The 18,630-nt window shown below is 38.7% G+C and overlaps 1 protein-coding gene across 1 annotated transcript in view; it reads left to right on the top strand.

The window, feature by feature from the left end:
- Positions 1 to 18,630, top strand: part of CTNNA3 (catenin alpha 3) — a 917,365-nt gene that overhangs the window by 490,629 nt on the left and 408,106 nt on the right. Inside the window, exons 7-8 of the mRNA XM_073353443.1 lie at positions 10,387 to 10,467; positions 16,666 to 16,818. Of these exons, the coding sequence (XP_073209544.1) occupies positions 10,387 to 10,467; positions 16,666 to 16,818 (234 nt within the window). The remainder of the gene's footprint in view (positions 1 to 10,386; positions 10,468 to 16,665; positions 16,819 to 18,630) is intronic.

The raw sequence follows: 18,630 nt of genomic DNA, 5'->3' as shown, positions 1-18,630 counted from the left end.
AAGGGGTATTGTTTATTGATTAGCATGGTGAATATTAATTACAGCCATGTGCACTGTTATGATATTTGTGGATAATTGTATCCTTATTATAGAATTATCAGATATCTATTAACCTCAACACTTGAAAAGGCTGTATCATTGCTTTTCTAGAACAACTCGAGCTAAATCTTCTTTTTACTCTCCTAAAGAGCAAAACACACCAGTGCTCAGAAGAAAGGCAGAAGGCAGATTAGTGTGACTGTTGTAATACTTCAGAAATATCAGCAAAACTAAATTAAAAGCCTCATCTCAAAAAATAGTTTGCTTTTGTCAAGGTTCCTCCCCCACTCTGAACTCTAGGGTACAGATGTGGGGACCTGCATGAAAAACCTCCTAAGCTTATCTTTACCAGCTTAGGTCAAAACTTCCCCAAGGTACAAAATATTCCACCCTTTGTCCTTGGCTTGGCCGCTACCACCACCAAACTAATACTGGTTACTGGGGAAGAGCTGTTTGGACGCGTCTTTCCCCCCAAAATACTTCCCAAAACCTTGCACCCCACTTCCTGGACAAGGTTTGGTAAAAAGCCTCACCAATTTGCCTAGGTGACTACAGACCCAGACCCTTGGATCTTAAGAACAATGAACAATCCTCCCAACACTTGCACCCCCCCACCCTTTCCTGGGAAATGTTGGATAAAAAGCCTCACCAATTTGCATAGGTGACCACAGACCCAAACCCTTGGATCTGAGAACAATGAAAAAGCATTCAATTTCTTACAAGAAGACTTTTAATAAAAATAGAAGTAAATAGAAATAAAGAAATCCCCCCTGTAAAATCAGGATGGTAGATATCTTACAGGGCAATTAGATTCAAAAACATAGAGAACCCCTCTAGGCAAAACCTTAAGTTACAAAAAAGATACACAGACAGAAATAGTTATTCTATTCAGCACAATTCTTTTCTCAGCCATTTAAAGAAATCATAATCTAACACATACCTAGCTAGATTACTTACTAAAAGTTCTAAGACTCCATTCCTGGGCTATCCCCGGCAGAAACCAGCATATAGGCAGACACACAGACCCTTTGTTTCTCTCCCTCCTCCCAGCTTTTGAAAGTATCTTGTCTCCTCATTGGTCATTTTGGTCAGGTGCCAGCGAGGTTACCTTTAGCTTCTTAACCCTTTACAGGTGAGAGGAGCTTTCCCCTGGCCAGGAGGGATTTCAAAGGGGTTTACCCTTCCCTTTATATTTATGACAGCTTTGTTTAAATTCTCTTTAACTTAATGCAGTATTAATCTTGTAGAATTGCTGCTATCACTAACACTGTTCATAATACAGTAATAATAATGTAGAAAAACAACATAGAAATACCTTAATAATCACCCTCCACTCATGGTATCTTCTTGGCATTTAGCCACTGAAGAATCCAGGGGAGTGCTGTGCTTGGGTCTTTCCAGATTTTATATCAAATATATATTTTACCACAATTGAGTACAGAAGGAGCATTTATGCTTATTCAAGGCTAAATCCTCAGCAGGTATAAACTGTCATAACTCCACTGAAATCATAGAGGTTATGCCAGTTTACATCAGCTGAGGAGCTGGCCTTTATTGTGAATTATAATATTATAGGTGGGGCTGGTAGCATCATCTATTATTAAGGTTGACCTACACTTCCCATTAGCAGCCCCATTTTCAGGTGCCACAAGTGTTGCCAAACTAACCATTTAGGCAGATTTTTTTAATGTTCGGTGTCTGCTTGTGAAAAATTTCAGGCAAAATGTTTCAGCCATTTCTGAGAATAAGGCTAGGGGAAAATATGTTGTTTTGCTTATGTTAAAAAAAAATTCTGGTGATCTTCTCTTTGATAAACTCAAATGCCCCATGTCTTTTGCCAACCTACTATTGCTATCAGTTGTTCCATTAGGAGAGAATATTAATTCTATGTAATCTTAATTCAGCCTCCTTGTTGTTATATATTATGACACACCCTTTAATTACACGCTTACATATTATGTTTTATACAGGAACCCTTTCTCATTCAGTACACAGGGATGAATCAGGACTGGGTAGTAAAAGAGTCTATTGTCTCTAGGACTGCTGCCTCATTTCTTGCAGAAGTTGGAAGGTGTTCAGGGAATGAGCCAGGGGATTGCAGGGAGAGAAAAGATGCTACTCTACCCCATCCCTGCTTCTGCCACATAGTTCTTATGTGATACTAAGTCAAAATGCTTAAATAAAACTTTTTATGGATGGGAAAACTGGGAAAACCTAAATTTTGCAATGTAATGTCCATTTTCTGTCCCCTGCTTCTGCATGAGCAGTAACATTGTGATGACAGAGAGAACCACTCATCACTCCTTCCCCTCCAGTTCCTTTGCATACTTTAAAAGAAAAGGAGGACTTGTGGCACCTTAGAGACAAACAAATTTATTTGAGCATAAGCTTTTGTGAGCTACAGCTCACTTCATTGGATACATACAGTGGAAAATACAGTGAGGAGATTTTATATACACAGAGAACATGAAACAATGGGTGTTACCATACAGACTGTAACAAGAGTGATCAGGAAAGGTGAGCTATTACCAGCAGGAGAGCGGGGGACGGGGAGGGGAGACACCTTTTGTAGTGTTAATCAAGGTGGGCCATTTCCAGCAGTTGACAAGAACAGTAGGGGGGGAAATAAACAAGGGGAAATAGTTTTACTTTGTGTAATGACACATCCGCTCCCGGTCTTTATTCAAGCCTAAGTTAATTGTATCCAGTTAGCAAATTAATTCCAATCCAGCAGTCTCTCGTTGGAGTCTGTTTTTGAAGGTTTTTTTGTGGAAGAATTGCCACTTTTAGGTCTGTAATCGAGTGACCAAAGAGAATGAAGTGTTCTCCGACTGGTTTTTGAATGTTATAATTCTTGACATCTGATTTGTGTCCATTTATTCTTTTACGTAGAGACTGTCCAGTTTGGCCAATGTACATGGCAGAGGGGCATTGCTGGCACATGATGGCATATATCACATTGGTAGATGTGCAGGTGAACGAGCCTCTGATAGTGTGGCTGATGCGACTAGGCCCTATGATGGTGTCCCCTGAATAGATATGTGGACACAGTTGACAACAAGCTTTGTTGCAAGGATAGGTTCCTGGGTTAGTGGTTCTGTTGTGTGGTGTGTGGTTGCTGGTGAGTATTTGCTTCAGGTTGGGGGGCTGTCTATAAGCAAGGACTGGCCTGTCTCCCAAGATCTGTGAGAGTGATGGATCATCCTTCAGGATAGGTTGTAGATCCTTGATGATGCGTTGGTACTCCTTTTCTTTTTGTGGATACAGACTAACACGGCTGCTACTCTGAAACCTGTCATTATGCAAGGCACTGAATTTAGCCATATGGAGTGGAAATCTATCAACTTCATGAAAAAATTCATACAGATACAGGAATCATCATCTTCCTTTCCAAATGCAAGCAGATGGACACCATACCAAAAGGACTGAAGGTAAAAAATCCATTATAATCTACATACCACACAGACTATGCTGACAGCTTGTGCCACAAACTCTCAAAGAAACTGCAGAACTACCTGATCAACATCCTCTACAGCAAACAGGGAAAGATTAATAATGAGCTCTCAAAACTGGATACTCTCATAAAAAAACAAGTTTCCACACAAACTTCCTCATGGCTGGACTTTACAAAAACTAGACAAGCCATTTACAACACACGCTTTGCTTCTCTACAAAAGAAAAAGGACATTAAACTATCTAAACTACTACATGCCACAAGGGGCCACAACAGTGGTTCCCTTAACCCACCCAGCAATATTGTTAATCTATCCAACTATACTCTTAGCCCAGCAGAAGAATCTTTCCGATCTCGGGGCCTCTCCTTCTTCCCCTCCACCCCCACAAACATGATACAGTTCTGTGGTGACATAGAATCCTATTTTCGATGTCTCCGACTTAAGGAATATTTCCAACACCCCTCTGAACAACATACTAACCCACAAGGACCTTCCTACCAACACTACAAAAAGAAGGATTCTGGGTGGACTCCTCCTGAAGGTCGAAACAACAGACTGGACTTCTACATAGAGTGCTTCCACCGAATTGCACGGGCTGAAATTGTGGAAAAGCAACATCACTTGCCCCATAACCTCAGCCATGCAGAACACAATGCCATCCACAGCCTCAGAAACAACTCTGACATCATAATCAAAAAGGCTGAGAAAGGAGGTGCTGTCGTCGTCATGAATAGGTCGGAATATGAACAAGAGGCTGCTAGGCAGCTCTCCAACACCACTTTCTACAAGCCATTATCCTCTGATCCCACTGAGGGTTACCAAAAGAAACTACACCATCTGCTCAAGAAACTCTCTGGAAAAGCACAAGAACAAATCTGCACAGACACACCCCTGGAACCCCGACCCAGGGTATTCTATCTGCTACCCAAGATCCATAAACCTGGAAATCCTGGACACCCCATCATCTCAGGCATTGGCACCCTGACAGCAGGATTGTCTGGCCATATAGACTCCCTCCTCAGGCCCTACGCTACCAGCACTCCCAGCTATCTTCGAGACACCACTGACTTCCTGAGGAAACTACAATCCATCAGTGATCTTCCTGAAAACACCATCCTGGCCACTATGGATGTAGAAGCTCTCTACACCAACATTCCACACAAAGATGGACTACAAGCCGTCAGGAACAGTATCCCCGATGATGTCACGGCAAACCTGGTGGCTGAACTTTGTGACTTTGTCCTCACCCATAACTATTTCACATTTGGGGACAATGTATACCTTCAAATCAGCGGCACTGCTATGGGTACCCGCATGGCCCCACAGTATGCCAACATTTTTATGGCTGACTTAGAACAACGCTTCCTCAGCTCTCGTCCCCTAATGCCCCACTCTACTTGTGCTACATTGATGATATCTTTGTCATCTGGACCCATGGAAAAGAAGCCATTGAAGAATTCCACCATGATTTCAACAGTTTCCATCCCACCATCAACCTCAGCCTGGACCAGTCCACACAAGAGATCCACTTGCTGGACACTATGGTTCTAATAAGTGATGGTGACATAAACACCACCCTATACCGAAAACCTACTGACCGCTATACTTACCTACATGCCTCCAGCTTTCATCCAGACCACACCATATGATCCATTGTCTACAGCCAAGCTCTACAATACAACCGCATTTGCTCCAACCCCTCAGACAGAGACAAACACCTACAAGATCTCTATCAAGCGTACTTACAACTACAATACCCACCTGCTGAAGTGAAGAAACAGATTGACAGAGCCAGGAGAATACTACAGGACAGGCCCAACAAAGAAAATAACAGAACGCCACTAGCCATCACCTTCAGCCCCCAACTAAAACCTCTCCAACGCATCATCAAGGATCTACAACCTATCCTGAAGGATGACCCATCACTCTCACAGATCTTGGGAGACAGGCCAGTCCTTCCTTACAGACAGCCCCCCAACCTGAAGTAAATACTCACCAGCAACCACACACCACACAACAGAACCACTAACCCAGGAACCTATCCTTGCAACAAAGCTTGGTGTCAACTGTGTCCACATATCTATTCAGGGGACACCATCATAGGGCCTAGTCACATCAGCCACACTATCAGAGGCTCGTTCACCTGCACATCTACCAATGTGATATATGCCATCATGTACCAGCATGGCTTCTGACTTTGTACTGTGGTAACTTACACCATTTCTTTGCTAAAGGTAATCGTTAGTTTTCTTTTTTTAAAAAGGGTTACATGAAAATTCCAGCTCATTTTCAATTATATTTGTTTGTTTGCTTCTTACAAAGTTGAGGCTATGGCTTTGTGAATATTTACCTTTTCAAAAAAGCAAGGAATTATAGCTGAATTATAGCTCAATTTTCTGTTACACAGTTTCAAAAAAGTCATTTCCAGTTTACAGTAAAACTGAAGTTTCATTAAACATGTTTTGTTTGACTACACTATAATTTAAATATTTTCAATACATTGGTCAACATGGCATTGAGTGGTAAAATACGGAGGTTCACAAAGATAACAATGGCAATAAAATGTACTTTGAAGACAACATTGATCTGTAAACAGCACTATGATGGTGTACCAGGCATTTGCTGCCCCATCAGAGACGACACTGCCTTGTTGCACCTCGCCCCGCCCCGCCCCCAGGAAGGTATCCTGCTAGAAGGAAAAAGCAGCAAGTTCAGACTTTAAGTATTGCCTCCTGAGGCCTCCCGTGATCAGCTGCAGGCAGAACCTGCAAGAACTGGTCCTCCAGCACCTAGAAAGGCCAGAAGCAGACAGGCCAGATAAAAATGGCTAGCTGCTTCTATCAGGGGCAAATTTTGAGTGAAGTTAGGATAGGGAATGAAGCCTTTATTGCACTAATCAAGTTATCTGGCCTGGTCAGGGGCCTAACCTTGAAAATATTTGCTTTCAATCTCTGTAAAGAACTATTGCTTATATTAAGAACTTTAATGCCCAGTAGCTACTTTGAGTTCAGTGTTAATTTGTTATTTTGTAAACCTCTGGTGAACCTGCTCCATGTTGCACCATGCTCAGGTGAACTCTTGCCAAGCACCTAAGGGAAAAAAATTCTGCCTATTAAAAAACAAAAAAACCCTAAGGAAATTCACCAGCAAAAACTTCATTTAATGTTAGTTAAGGCTGCTCTCATCAGTAAACTAAGACATACAAAATTAGGAAATACAAAGTTAACTATTAAAAAGGACTTCAGCAATTGAGTGGAGAGTATGCTTGTAAATTTTGTTGCTGACAGCAAGCTGGGAGGGATTGCAAGCACTTTAGAGGACAGGATTAGAATTCAAAAGGAAGAATTATTCAGAAATCAATAAGATGAAATCAAGAAAGACTTATACTTAGTAATGAAAAATCAGATGCACAAATGCATAATGGGGAATAACTGGCTAGGCAGCAGTACTTCAGAAAAGGAACTGGGAGATATAGTGGGTCACAGATTTAATATAAATCAATAACATGATTCAGTTGCAGAAAAGGCTAGTATTTTGGAGTTTATTAACAGGAGTGTCACAGATAAGACACAAGAGAGAATTGTTCCACTCTACTTGGCACTGGTGATATCTCAGCTAGAGTATTGTGTCCAGTTTTAGGTAAGAAATTTTAAGAAACGTTGTTAAATTGGGGGAAGCAAAAAAAAAAGTAGAAAACATGATTTCTGAAGAAAAGTTAAAAAATTTGGGTATGATTAGGTTTGAGAAAAGAAGAGTGAGGGGGTACCTGATAAGTGTTCACTGTCCTCTTTATAACAGCCCTTAATATATTTGATCAGTTGTTCTCCATGTCCACTGAATGTAGGGCAAGAAGCACTCAACTCAGTCTTTAGAAAGATTAGGTTAGATATTAGAAAGTTTTTCCTAACTATAGGGATAGTTATGTACTTGAACAAGTTACCAAGGGAGAGTGTGGAATTCCTGTCTTCAACAACGATTTAGACAAATATTTGTCAGGGATGGTCTAAGTATCCTTGGTCTTGCATAGGTGAGAGGCAATGGACTAGATGACCCCTCGAGGTCTCTTCCTGCCCTACATGTTTATGGTTCTGTGAAGTCAAGTACTTTCAACTAAGAAAATGTCAGAATGAACATCGCCCATATAATGTTTGGTTAGCTTGGTGGTTTTGTACACATGCATTATGATACAGCCTTTAATTACCTGATCCTTTTTTTTTACATAGGACCTCTGGTTCATTTAGTGCCTAGGAAGTGCCTACTCTGGGGATGAATTGGGGTTGCTAAAGGGCAGTCGTCATTGTAGAAGGGCCCTTATGTTTAAGGCTTTTCCTACGCTCACCTTTGTGTCTCCCACATACTGTAATAGTATTAGCACCCAGTTTTGAAATACTGTGTAAGGTGAGAAGTCACACTTTTAAATAAAGGATTTATCCTAGCAGTAATAGAATTTTCTTCTACTGGAGAAAGATGATTTATTAGTTTGAACATATCCATGCATGTTACCTAAATAAAGTTAATCAGAAGCTGCATTTTATAATTTGTTTAGCCTTGCAGTAAGCAAGGTGAAGAGTAATTTATGTAGAGTTATCTTAGCTTAACAGACATTGCCCATGACAGTAAATTCACAAATAAAGGACTTTCTTTAGATGTACTATTTTTATGCCATCTCTTCGATGGAGGAGGATATTTAGCTGTAGCTGCATCAGAGAACTAGGTGATCGTAGGAGCCAGTTTACATCATTACTCACCACCTCTGACATTACATCCTACTGGAAAAGTTCAGAAATCCCAATACTTGACATTGATTCTGTCTCCTTAAAAAAAAATCACCTCTCTATATAACTCTTTAAAGGATGTGGTGATGTGCTATTGCACCCTTTAGTTGGCAAATGCATAGCTATGTGCTGAGTTAAATACCATTCAAAATGTTTTTATTGGTTCTTTTTAACTAGCAGTTAGGAAGGATTAATTTTGCTGCCAGGGCTGATTGTGGCATTGCTAAATGCAGTACAGGAATCATTATTTTCTTTGTACCTACACAGGTATTGATATGAGCATCTAGTTACATTACTTCTATGGCATTGTAGCTACCTTTGATCATTCACTCTTTATGAAGATTGTAGACTCTGATTGTGAGGCTGCTGCAATAGCTGGAAATAATGAAAAATGTCAAAGACAGCCCTAATATAGATTATTTATACTGGAAAGAGAAAAGAATTGTTCCTTTCAATCAGTGGAGAATATGACCGTTATTTCAAGGCATTTGTAACATCCAGTGACAACATTTAAAGTAGTAGGACTTGATCCTAATAGGCTTCCCTAAACTTTCTTCCTCTCATTTCCATTCTTCTGTACCAAACTGATTAAGCATTGTGCTTTTTTTCTATTGGCAGATCTTCTTTTGTAATAGAAAATGTATCTATTTGTATGTATATACACTGTTGGATTATCATATATATCGTATACAACGGTATATGTGTATTTATAATCAGGTTATATAAATATAGAGAAACAAACTTCTTTTTAAGAAAGTTTAATGAAAATGCTTCATACCATTTTTCAAAGTGAGATAGTTTCAACTAGGTCCACATAAAATGGAGTTGCTAATGTGCTAATACTATGGTTCAGAATCTCAGCTGGTATACATTGGTGTAGCTCCACTGACATCAATCAGAGTCTGTCCCTGTATCTTGAAATATTTCACATATGGTAGGAAACCTGTATTCATGATGTTTTAAGATTTCAGAGTAGCAGCCGTGTCTGTATCCGCAAAAAGAAAAGGAGGACTTGGAGCACCTTAGAACCAATTTATTAGAGCATAAGCTTTCGTGAGCTACAGCTCACTTTAAGTAACTGAGTAGGGAAAATACATGTGTGTCTTTCTTTTGGACTAGAACAATACAACTTTGATTGGTAAACTACGTCAAATTCCTTTGGAGAAATAAATTTCATAAGACTACTTGCAACCTTACATACTGTATCTGTTGTCTTAAATATATAATATGACATAATTGTTAGACAAAATAAACTAGGAGTAAAATTATATAGAGTAACTGTTGGCTAAGACAGTAAAAATATCAACTACTAATTTCAGACGTTAATAATAACCCAACCATTTTGCATTAGCAGCAATAGTTTGAAGAACAAAAACGAGAATACCGCTATACTAAAAGTGTGAAGCTGACACACACAGTACCCTCTAAAGTATCGCAAGGCTTTTTCCATATCTTCTATGTTCCGATGATTTTTTCATTATGTGCTGTCAGATGAAAGGCGTTTCTAATTTGCACAGATTACATAAATGGAATTTACACTGCACATCTTTTACGTTTAACGACTCACCAGTGCAGTTCTATAGAATTATTAAAAATACTGTAGATTAAAACAACTTAAAAGCTATCAAACTGTATCATGTGTGTCTGGCCCTTTTAAACTGCTTGCAATGAGAGAACAAAATGTTTACATAGGTGTGGTGATAATGAAGTGGACATTCGGTGCTGTGCTTCTAATGTCATGTGGAATGTATCGCAACATTGAAAAAGCAATAGTACAACAGTTCAAAGTATAAAAAATATGATATCTATGTAATCTTTTTTCCACTTAATATAAGCAAAGTGTGTATTCATCATATTGAATGCTATATGACACTAGCCGTTGATGCTTGAAAATGTAAGCTGGTGGTTTGCACACATGCAAACCCATCTCTATTCAGCAAAACACTTAAGCACATGTTTAAGTCCCATTGACCTTAATCACATTTAAGCACATAGTTAGTTATCCATGTGCTTAGGTGCATTTCTGGATTGGGGTCACAGAGAGAGAGAAATTGTTAAAAGATGTTAAATAGTCACTGTATACGTAACAGTTTTGTTTTCTATAATGTTTGTTTCAGGCTGACAAGAAAGAGAGGAGTAATGCCCTGAATATTGCAATAGATAATATGTGCAAGAAGACAAGAAACCTTCGCAGACAGGTAAAGAACTTGGGGACAAAATGATGGGAAAGCAGATTTATCTAAATACAATTTTTCCTGCTTTTGATATCCTGCTTTTGATATTATAATTTTAAAAAGAGAGAGGAATTCTCATCCAGAGCATTTATAATGTTGTTAGAAATATGTAACCCCCCAAAGGTCCAAGACTATGAATAAGGCCCCAGAAGTGGATCTGGGTGCATATATATATATATATATATATATATATATATATATGCATATAAATGTATAATTTTTACAGAAATTTGCTTCTTATGGCATTTGGAAATTTGGAGTGATTTTATGAAATTTTGTACAGGATTGATGAAATTTCACATATCTTATTCTCGTCTGTCTGAATTTAGCCCTCAAAACAAATCTTGAAAAGCCATTTTTGCTTGAATATTAATACTTATGAATTGCATAAGAACTGCTTGAGGAGGAGGTTAATGGTGCTGTCTACCTTGTGACCACACTGTGTGGAGGAATAAGGCTTGAGCTGGAAGGCATGAAATCTTGAGTTCTATTCCTACCTCTGCCAATGTGTGGCTTTAATAATTTTTTTCAATTATAGCACTTGTCAAACATTAATTATGGCTCACAATGCTCCTATGAAGTGGATAAAAGTAATTACTTTCTGGTTTGTTTCTGTAGTTTTCATAAGATATTTCAGGGTCTACAAGATCAAATGAAATATGGAATTAGGACTTCTCCAGTAGCTGGTTTTCGGTCCACATGACTCAACTGGCAAGATCAGGGCCATAGTGTACTCTGTCCCATGAGTAATGAAATATTCTAGTGTTCTACAGCTTCCATCATTTTGGTGCTTCAACTTCACACAAAATTTTATGAAGGCAACACAGTGAAGTTATGTTTGAAACTAGCTTTAATGAGGTGATGTAGAATACAGCACACATGTCCATCATAGACACATTGGTCCAGTCACCAGCTAGCTGGTAGGACATCATGAGCCATCCCACAAGCCCAACTTCAGTGAAAAAACAAAATAGGGAAGGACGGATTCAAAAGTGGGTATCTCTCATTTTGGAATTGTATATTCCAGGAATTTCTAAACATGTTAAAATATTTTAATATATTTCCTGTGGCTTTTATTTATTATTATTTGTAAATGTGTATGGTGCCATAGATGTTCATGGCACTTTCATAATTTAGTTATTTGTGTGCAGTGTACCCTAGATCAGTGCTTCCCTCACTAGCAGAGCTGTATACGTTTTAAAGGAAGGGATGATGGCATACTGATTCCTATGTATCTTGAAATATTGCCAGTGTTAATACTCCCATCCCAGCTCTTTCCCATTGTACTTGTGGATGATCTGTTATGCTTTGCCCAGATGTTTTGCCTACGGTTATTGTTTAGTTATTTTCTGGAAGGGATCTTAGGGCAGATGTTCCCATGTCTGTCCCCTTCTCTTATCTACTGATAGCTTTTCTGCACACAGTGCAGGTTTAATTGCCAATGTCCTTTTGAAACAGGGAAAAGAGATTTCCTCACTAATAATTACTCTGTTTATTTCAGGTCTTTTGCCAACATTGCATGTGAGAAAGCAGTTTTCCACACTCATCACAACATTGGTTCTGACAGCATCACACACACACATGCTGAGATTCCTTCTTTACCTTCTGAGGACAGTATACCCACAGATTTTATAAACTATACTTTTCTATATCTTCATTTTTGCCTCCTGTGACGCTTCGGTCACCAAATACTTCATAAGGGGGAAAACCTTACACCGTAAACAACAGCAATAAAAAAGTTTGCCAAAAGTCACCCCTCTGCCTCCTGCTTATAGCGTCTGCCACATCTTTCCTTTTCACTATATAATATGATACATTTACTGTCCCAGTAACAATCACCACCATGATTGTGCCTGTTCTTCTTTGTCTGTCTGCTTGCCTTTCTGCCAATGTTATAATGTAGTTCATGGGATTCTGCCTCATAGGTGGTAAGAGTTAGAAACAGACCCCTTAAGGTATAGAAAAAATTGCTTGCTATGATCATGTTGAAGAGAAATTGATACTGCTTTAGACACCACAAAATAATTTTCTGGACTTTGCCTTTCGGTCTTTTCCCCTCCCCTTCCCTTCTCTTCACCTTTTTATCCCTTTCCTTGTTTTTCCATTATTTTGTTTCCTTTCTTTCTGCATTGCTATAAGAACTATGTTTCTAAAATCCAAGCACCATACATAACTCAGCAAAAGTAAAGCACAGCAACAATATTTCATAGTTTTATACACCACAACAAAAGGCATGGCAGTGGGTCTGTTCTCTTAAAAGTAACTGTTTCATTTTGCTGAATTTCAGGATAGAGAGTTCCTCAGAACCAAAATATAGCAAGAACTAAAATCTCCATATATGAAAGATTAATTAAGCCAATCAATCAATAAACAGCTAAAGAGAAGAATTATGCAACAGGAGATAAAATAAAGTGTTGATTAGAAAGCTGGCTTTAACTTTCTGGATGCTACAGATATGTTATGCATTGACGTGGTTATTAGAGTACCTGTTTCTAAAATGGAACTGTGGCGAAACTCTGTACAGATGCAGGTATCTGTGTTATGCAGGCCTTAGTATGCAATTTGGCATTTATGGTGTTCTTGTGCAGCATCACATGATAGAATGAACTGTGCATCTATTAAAATATTATCTGACAAGCTCCAAAGGGCCTGCTGTAAAGGGCCTGCTCCTGCTGAAATCAGTGGGAGATTTGTCTTTGACTTGAATAGGTGCAGAATCAGGTTGTCCTGTGAATACATTAGTTCAATGCAAGTGAAATGCAGTAAAATGAGTGGAAATTTAAGTAATACACACATTTTTAGATGGCATTTCCTGATTTGGCCGTTACCTGAGCCAAAACAAATCTGTCAGAGAAAATGAAACAGCATCCATGGGTACAGTGCTGCTGTGGCTTTTTTATGTTAGTATTGTAATGAAATTTGGCAAGTTCAAGATCTCTCCCTTCATAAAGAAAATAATGAAGTAGATTGGTGTGTATTTAATTGGAATAGCAATATCTTAGACCCTAATCCTACAAAGACATACAGACATGCTTAATTTTAAAGAGATGACTTCACTGACTTCAATGGCACTAGCCACATGACTAAAGTCAAGCATGTGTTTTTGCAGGATAGGGGTCTACATGTATTTTGCTCTTGTTGTTGAAACTCTTACTCTCCCTTTCTGAGTTGTTAAACTGGAATATAAACCAATGTAGGTAGGTGCTGAATGTGCAAATGGAGACTCTAATACCGCATTGGGATCTGCTAAGCTGGACCCCTATGTGTATGTTGACACTGCACATCAAGGCTACCTCTACATGACACACTGATTGTGGTGGCGTGTAGCGTGTGTGTGTGAAGCTACACATTGAAGTGAAAAGCAGGCTGCATCCACGCTGTGGTATGTGTCAGTGAAAGGCTCTGATGGGGGGAAGCAGTAGGGAAAGTTTTCAGAAGCTCCCTGCTACAAGATTCTTTCTGGGGAAAGTCATCAGAAACCTTTCCCGTTTCCAGACTCTTTTCAAATAGCAGAAGGCAGCTCTGGCAATGGGGAGACAGTGTAGGGTGACCAGATGTCTTGATTTTATAGGGACAGTCCTGACATTCGGGACTTTGTCTTATATAGGGGCTTATTACCTCCCATCCCCATCCTGATCCTTTGGACATGTTTTTACTCGCCTAAGCTGTGTCATGCCAGCTACACTGCTATTTGTACGCATGCTGGGGGGTAACCCGAGTATGTACATTACATGCCACCAAAAGAAGTACGCAGAGTAGATGTATCCTACATCAGGGGTCTGTGGAACTTGGGTTTGTGGACTCAGTGTTTCCAAGCACATGCTTGAGCAGCTCCACTGCATTGTAAACCTGTGTGTACAATTTCTACACCCAGGATTCACAGCCATGCTAACGTGCCCATGCTGCACTAGGCAGTCCTTTCATACTGGGGTCTGTTGCTTGATCTGCATTCAAGCTGAAGAATGACAGGGTGTCAAGGTTCCTTCCCCACTCTGAACTCTAGGGTACAGATGTGGGGACCTGCATGAAAGACCCCCTAAGCTTATTCTTACCAGCTTAGGTTAAAAACTTCCCCAAGGTCAAACTTTGCCTTGTCTTGAACAGTATGCTGCTACCACCAAGTGTTTTAAACAAAGAACAGGGAAAAAGACCACTTGGAGACGTCTTCCCTCAAAATATCCCCACAAGCCCTACACCGCCTTTCCTGGGGAAGGCTTGATAATAATATCCTCACCAATTTGTACAGGTGAACACAGAGCCAAACCCTTGGATCTTAAGAACAATGAAAAGGCAATCAGGTTCTTAAAAGAAGAATTTTAATTAAAGAAAAGGTAAAAGAATCACCTCTGTAAAATCAGGATGGTAAATACCTCACAGGGTAATCAGATTCAAAACATAGAGAGTCCCTCTAGGCAAAACCTTAAGTTACAAAAAGACACAAAAACAGGAATATACATTCCCTCCAGCACAGCTTATTTTACAAGCCATTAAACAAAAGGAAATCTAATGCATTTTCTAGCTAGATTACTTACTAACTTAACAGGAGTTGTAAGGCTTACATTCCTGATCTGTTCCCGGCAAAAGCACACACAGACTGACTAAACCCTTTGTTGCCCCCCACCTCCAGATTTGAAAGAATTTTGTCACCTCATTGGCCATTTTGGGTCAGGTGCCAGCGGGGTTACCTTAGCTTCTTAACCCTTTACAGGTGAAAGGATTTTGCCTCTGGCCAGAAGGGATTTTATAGCGCTGTATACAGAAAGGTGGTTACCCTTCCCTTTATATTTATGACACAGGTCTTAGCCAAGTCACAGCAGGACTTGGGGTCTGATCCTCCCCCGTAGCTGGGTCCTAGGACCCGAGTCATGAGTGCTTCCTGACCTGGATCAGATTGATTTGTATGTGGAAGGAAGAGGGGCTAAAACCTAAATGAGAACCAGAGCTTAGTGTGCAGTGTAGACATTATGTCTGTGTAGCATCCCATTGATCTGGGATCTTATAATGTATATTATGTGATAAGCTAGTTTAAAATAGATTTGCAAAAAGTTCCAAAAATGGCTTGAACAATGTTTTTCAGGAATGTCAGAGTCTGACTCAATGCCTATTGAAGTCAATTGGATGCTTTTCTTTGACTTTAGGTATCTGATGAGGACTTTAGATTGGAAAATACTTGTCTAAGTAGTAGAATCTGTATCCAAAGCTTGCCTTGCAAGCACAGATTTCCCCATATAAAGGGAGAGTAACATCAGAAAGGCTTTGTTTTTTCATATCTGCCTAACCGTAGGAGTGCTTACCTGCACTGAGCTTTTTCACAGAGGGACATTGGAACTAAAATGATATATAAAAATATTTTCCTTTGGGAGCAAACCAATTAGTGCCTTTTCACTTCAATATTACTTTTAAGATGCTTTTATTTTCTGTTACAATCAGCGTCTTCTAGATTAGTATCAGCATTTTTATATGTACTGATAAATGGGCTAGAACAAATAAGTACATATTTTGCACTGGGGAACTTAATACAATTGATAATGTTAATTATATTCCGTGTAATGCTTTGATTTGTGTACTTCCTAGAGTGTATGATTACAATGAACTCATTTAGATTTAGAACCTAGAAAATATCCTCTGAGTAATTTCCCAAAGGTCAGTTATAAGATTATAGGAAATCTAATTTAAGAGAACTAATTTGTACTGGAATGCTACACTTGTTTAATAATTTAAGATGGAAGTTGAAGAACAATTCATGCAAATGGAGAAAATTGGACATCAGATTTGTTTATTATTCTCCTTGCTGTATTAATCTATTATCAGATGTTCTTATCAGTGATCTCATTGGTATAATTACCATGCCACATACAATTTAGCTAATCAAAATATATTTTTTGACCTGAAACAAGGTAGAAAACATCTGGGTAATTTTACGGTTATGAAAATATATGATGTAGAAGATATGGACATGTAGCTTCAATAATTTCCATTTGTATTCTGCCCTTTTTATAGGATACAAAGAAATTCATAGAAGTACTGATAATTTATAGTTCAGATTGCAATTACTGTATATTGATCTTATTCAACTATGATCGTTTTTATAATTACTGTAGTGGTCTATAATACAGAGTATAATATAATCTGCTGAGGGGAAGATGATGCTTTATTTTTCAGCTTCGGAAAGCTATTATAGATCATGTCTCAGACTCCTTCCTGGATACCACTGTTCCACTTCTAGTTCTCATTGAGGCTGCTAAAAACGGAAGAGAAAAGGAAATAAAGGAATATGCTGCTATATTTCAAGAACACACCAGCAGGCTTGTGGAGGTAGGTTTCATGGATCTGCAGCTGGACTGAATATATGTGATAAGTGACTTCATACTGCACTACATTTTTTTACCTGATTTGATAACATAGTTACGCACAGTAACTCAGCAAAATGCATCAGTGACTAAATTCAGTAACAACATATGCTTTCTTTGTTCACTACCTGCATAGCTCTAAGATCTGGATTTATGTGATCTTGGCCTCATATACGATTTCATGACAATGGAAACTAGTGGGTTATTTTCTTCCCTCTTTAAATCAACGGGAGGCTTCCCAAAGAGTAGTTCAGAAGGAGTAGGATCAGATGCTAATAGGATAAGAAACAATAACTTGAAATATTTTGGAACTCTACTACCTGGACTGTTGGAAGCCACAAGTCAGTGTTAGTTATTTGCGAACTGTTTCACCCTTAATGTGTCTAACATGCAGGATAATGTGAAATGTATAATCAAGCTTCCTGATCAAGGACTTGTTACTTGACCCACAGTTTAAAGCCATGTTCCTGGAAAACCGATCCATGGTGGGTAGATGGTTGTGTGGAGCCTGGGGCAGAATCTGTCTGTGTGTACTAATTTACAGGATTTGGTCCTAAAAATATACTCAAATAGATGCAAAAATAATTTTAATTTTATTCAGAGTGGAATAATTTTATATATAAAAGGTAAGAACATTGTCTTCTATTACTTGGTAAATGTGCTGAATAGAATTGTTTGGGACCTTGAGACCCAATCCTGTAAACACTATGCACATGAGTAACTATACTCAAAGGGACTATTCACATGGATAAAGTTACTTGTGGGTATGCAGCACTGGGGCTTTAAACACTAAAAACACTAGAAATGCCCAAATTGGGGTTCTCAAAGCAATATAATCTCAGATGCATGTTATAGGTAAGCTGCTGCTTTTTCCTTTTCTATCCAATGTCAATGATGTAAAACTTGGGGAAAAAAATCAATGATTTTTCTGTGTGGCTAAAAATTATTCAGTAAAACTGTTTGTCTCAGAACCAAATCATTAGTCGTGGCTGATCTGCAGATAATTAAAAAGAAGACATGGCTAAAGAGGAATTGGGATATTTTATTTGTATCTCTTTTCATGTACTCCTGTAATTAGGAAGTAAAGCTAGATGTACCATTCTCTAATTCACTAGACTGTCTTCTTTACATCCGATGAAGTGAGTTGTAGCTCACAAAAGCTTATATTCAAATAAATTTGTTCATCTCTAAGGTGCCACAAGTACTCCTTTTCTTTTTGCGAATACAGACTAACACGGCTGCTACTCTGAAACCTTCTTTACATATGTTACAAAATAAAATTAAAAGCTAGAAATTGTAGCCTAGTGGGCTAGTTTGCCTTTGTTATATCCCCTGCTACTGTAGCTCAGTGGGCTAGTTTGCCTTTATTATATTTATTGCTTTGCATTATGTTCACCAGTAATGCAAGAAACCTACAGGCCTGTATCCAGTAAAACATTAGCTTCAGCAAGTTAGCATAAAGCTTGAGGGCAATGCACTTTGAACAGATAAACTTTGCACAGATAAATGGTCCAACGGAAAACCCCAAATATTTGGGGAGCTGAAAATAGAGTTTAAGGTGAAGTTCTGACCACAGGTACATGAGTCAACCACAGAAGTGTCCTGGCAATGAACTGATGTACATAACAGGTACATGAGATACATCTAAGGTTAACCTGTTTGTTTGCCTATATAGATCTTTTCTTATAAGTTTCTTATTTTCTTATGGGCTTGATTATTTGTTTTATTATAATAGGTTATATTAGAGTATATGTTGGCAGTAACACAAGAGACCTGC

Source organism: Lepidochelys kempii, chromosome 7 (genome assembly GCF_965140285.1).
Source record: "Lepidochelys kempii isolate rLepKem1 chromosome 7, rLepKem1.hap1, whole genome shotgun sequence".
Lineage (NCBI taxonomy): Eukaryota > Metazoa > Chordata > Testudines > Cheloniidae > Lepidochelys > Lepidochelys kempii.
This window is presented reverse-complemented; position numbering and strand designations above follow the sequence as displayed.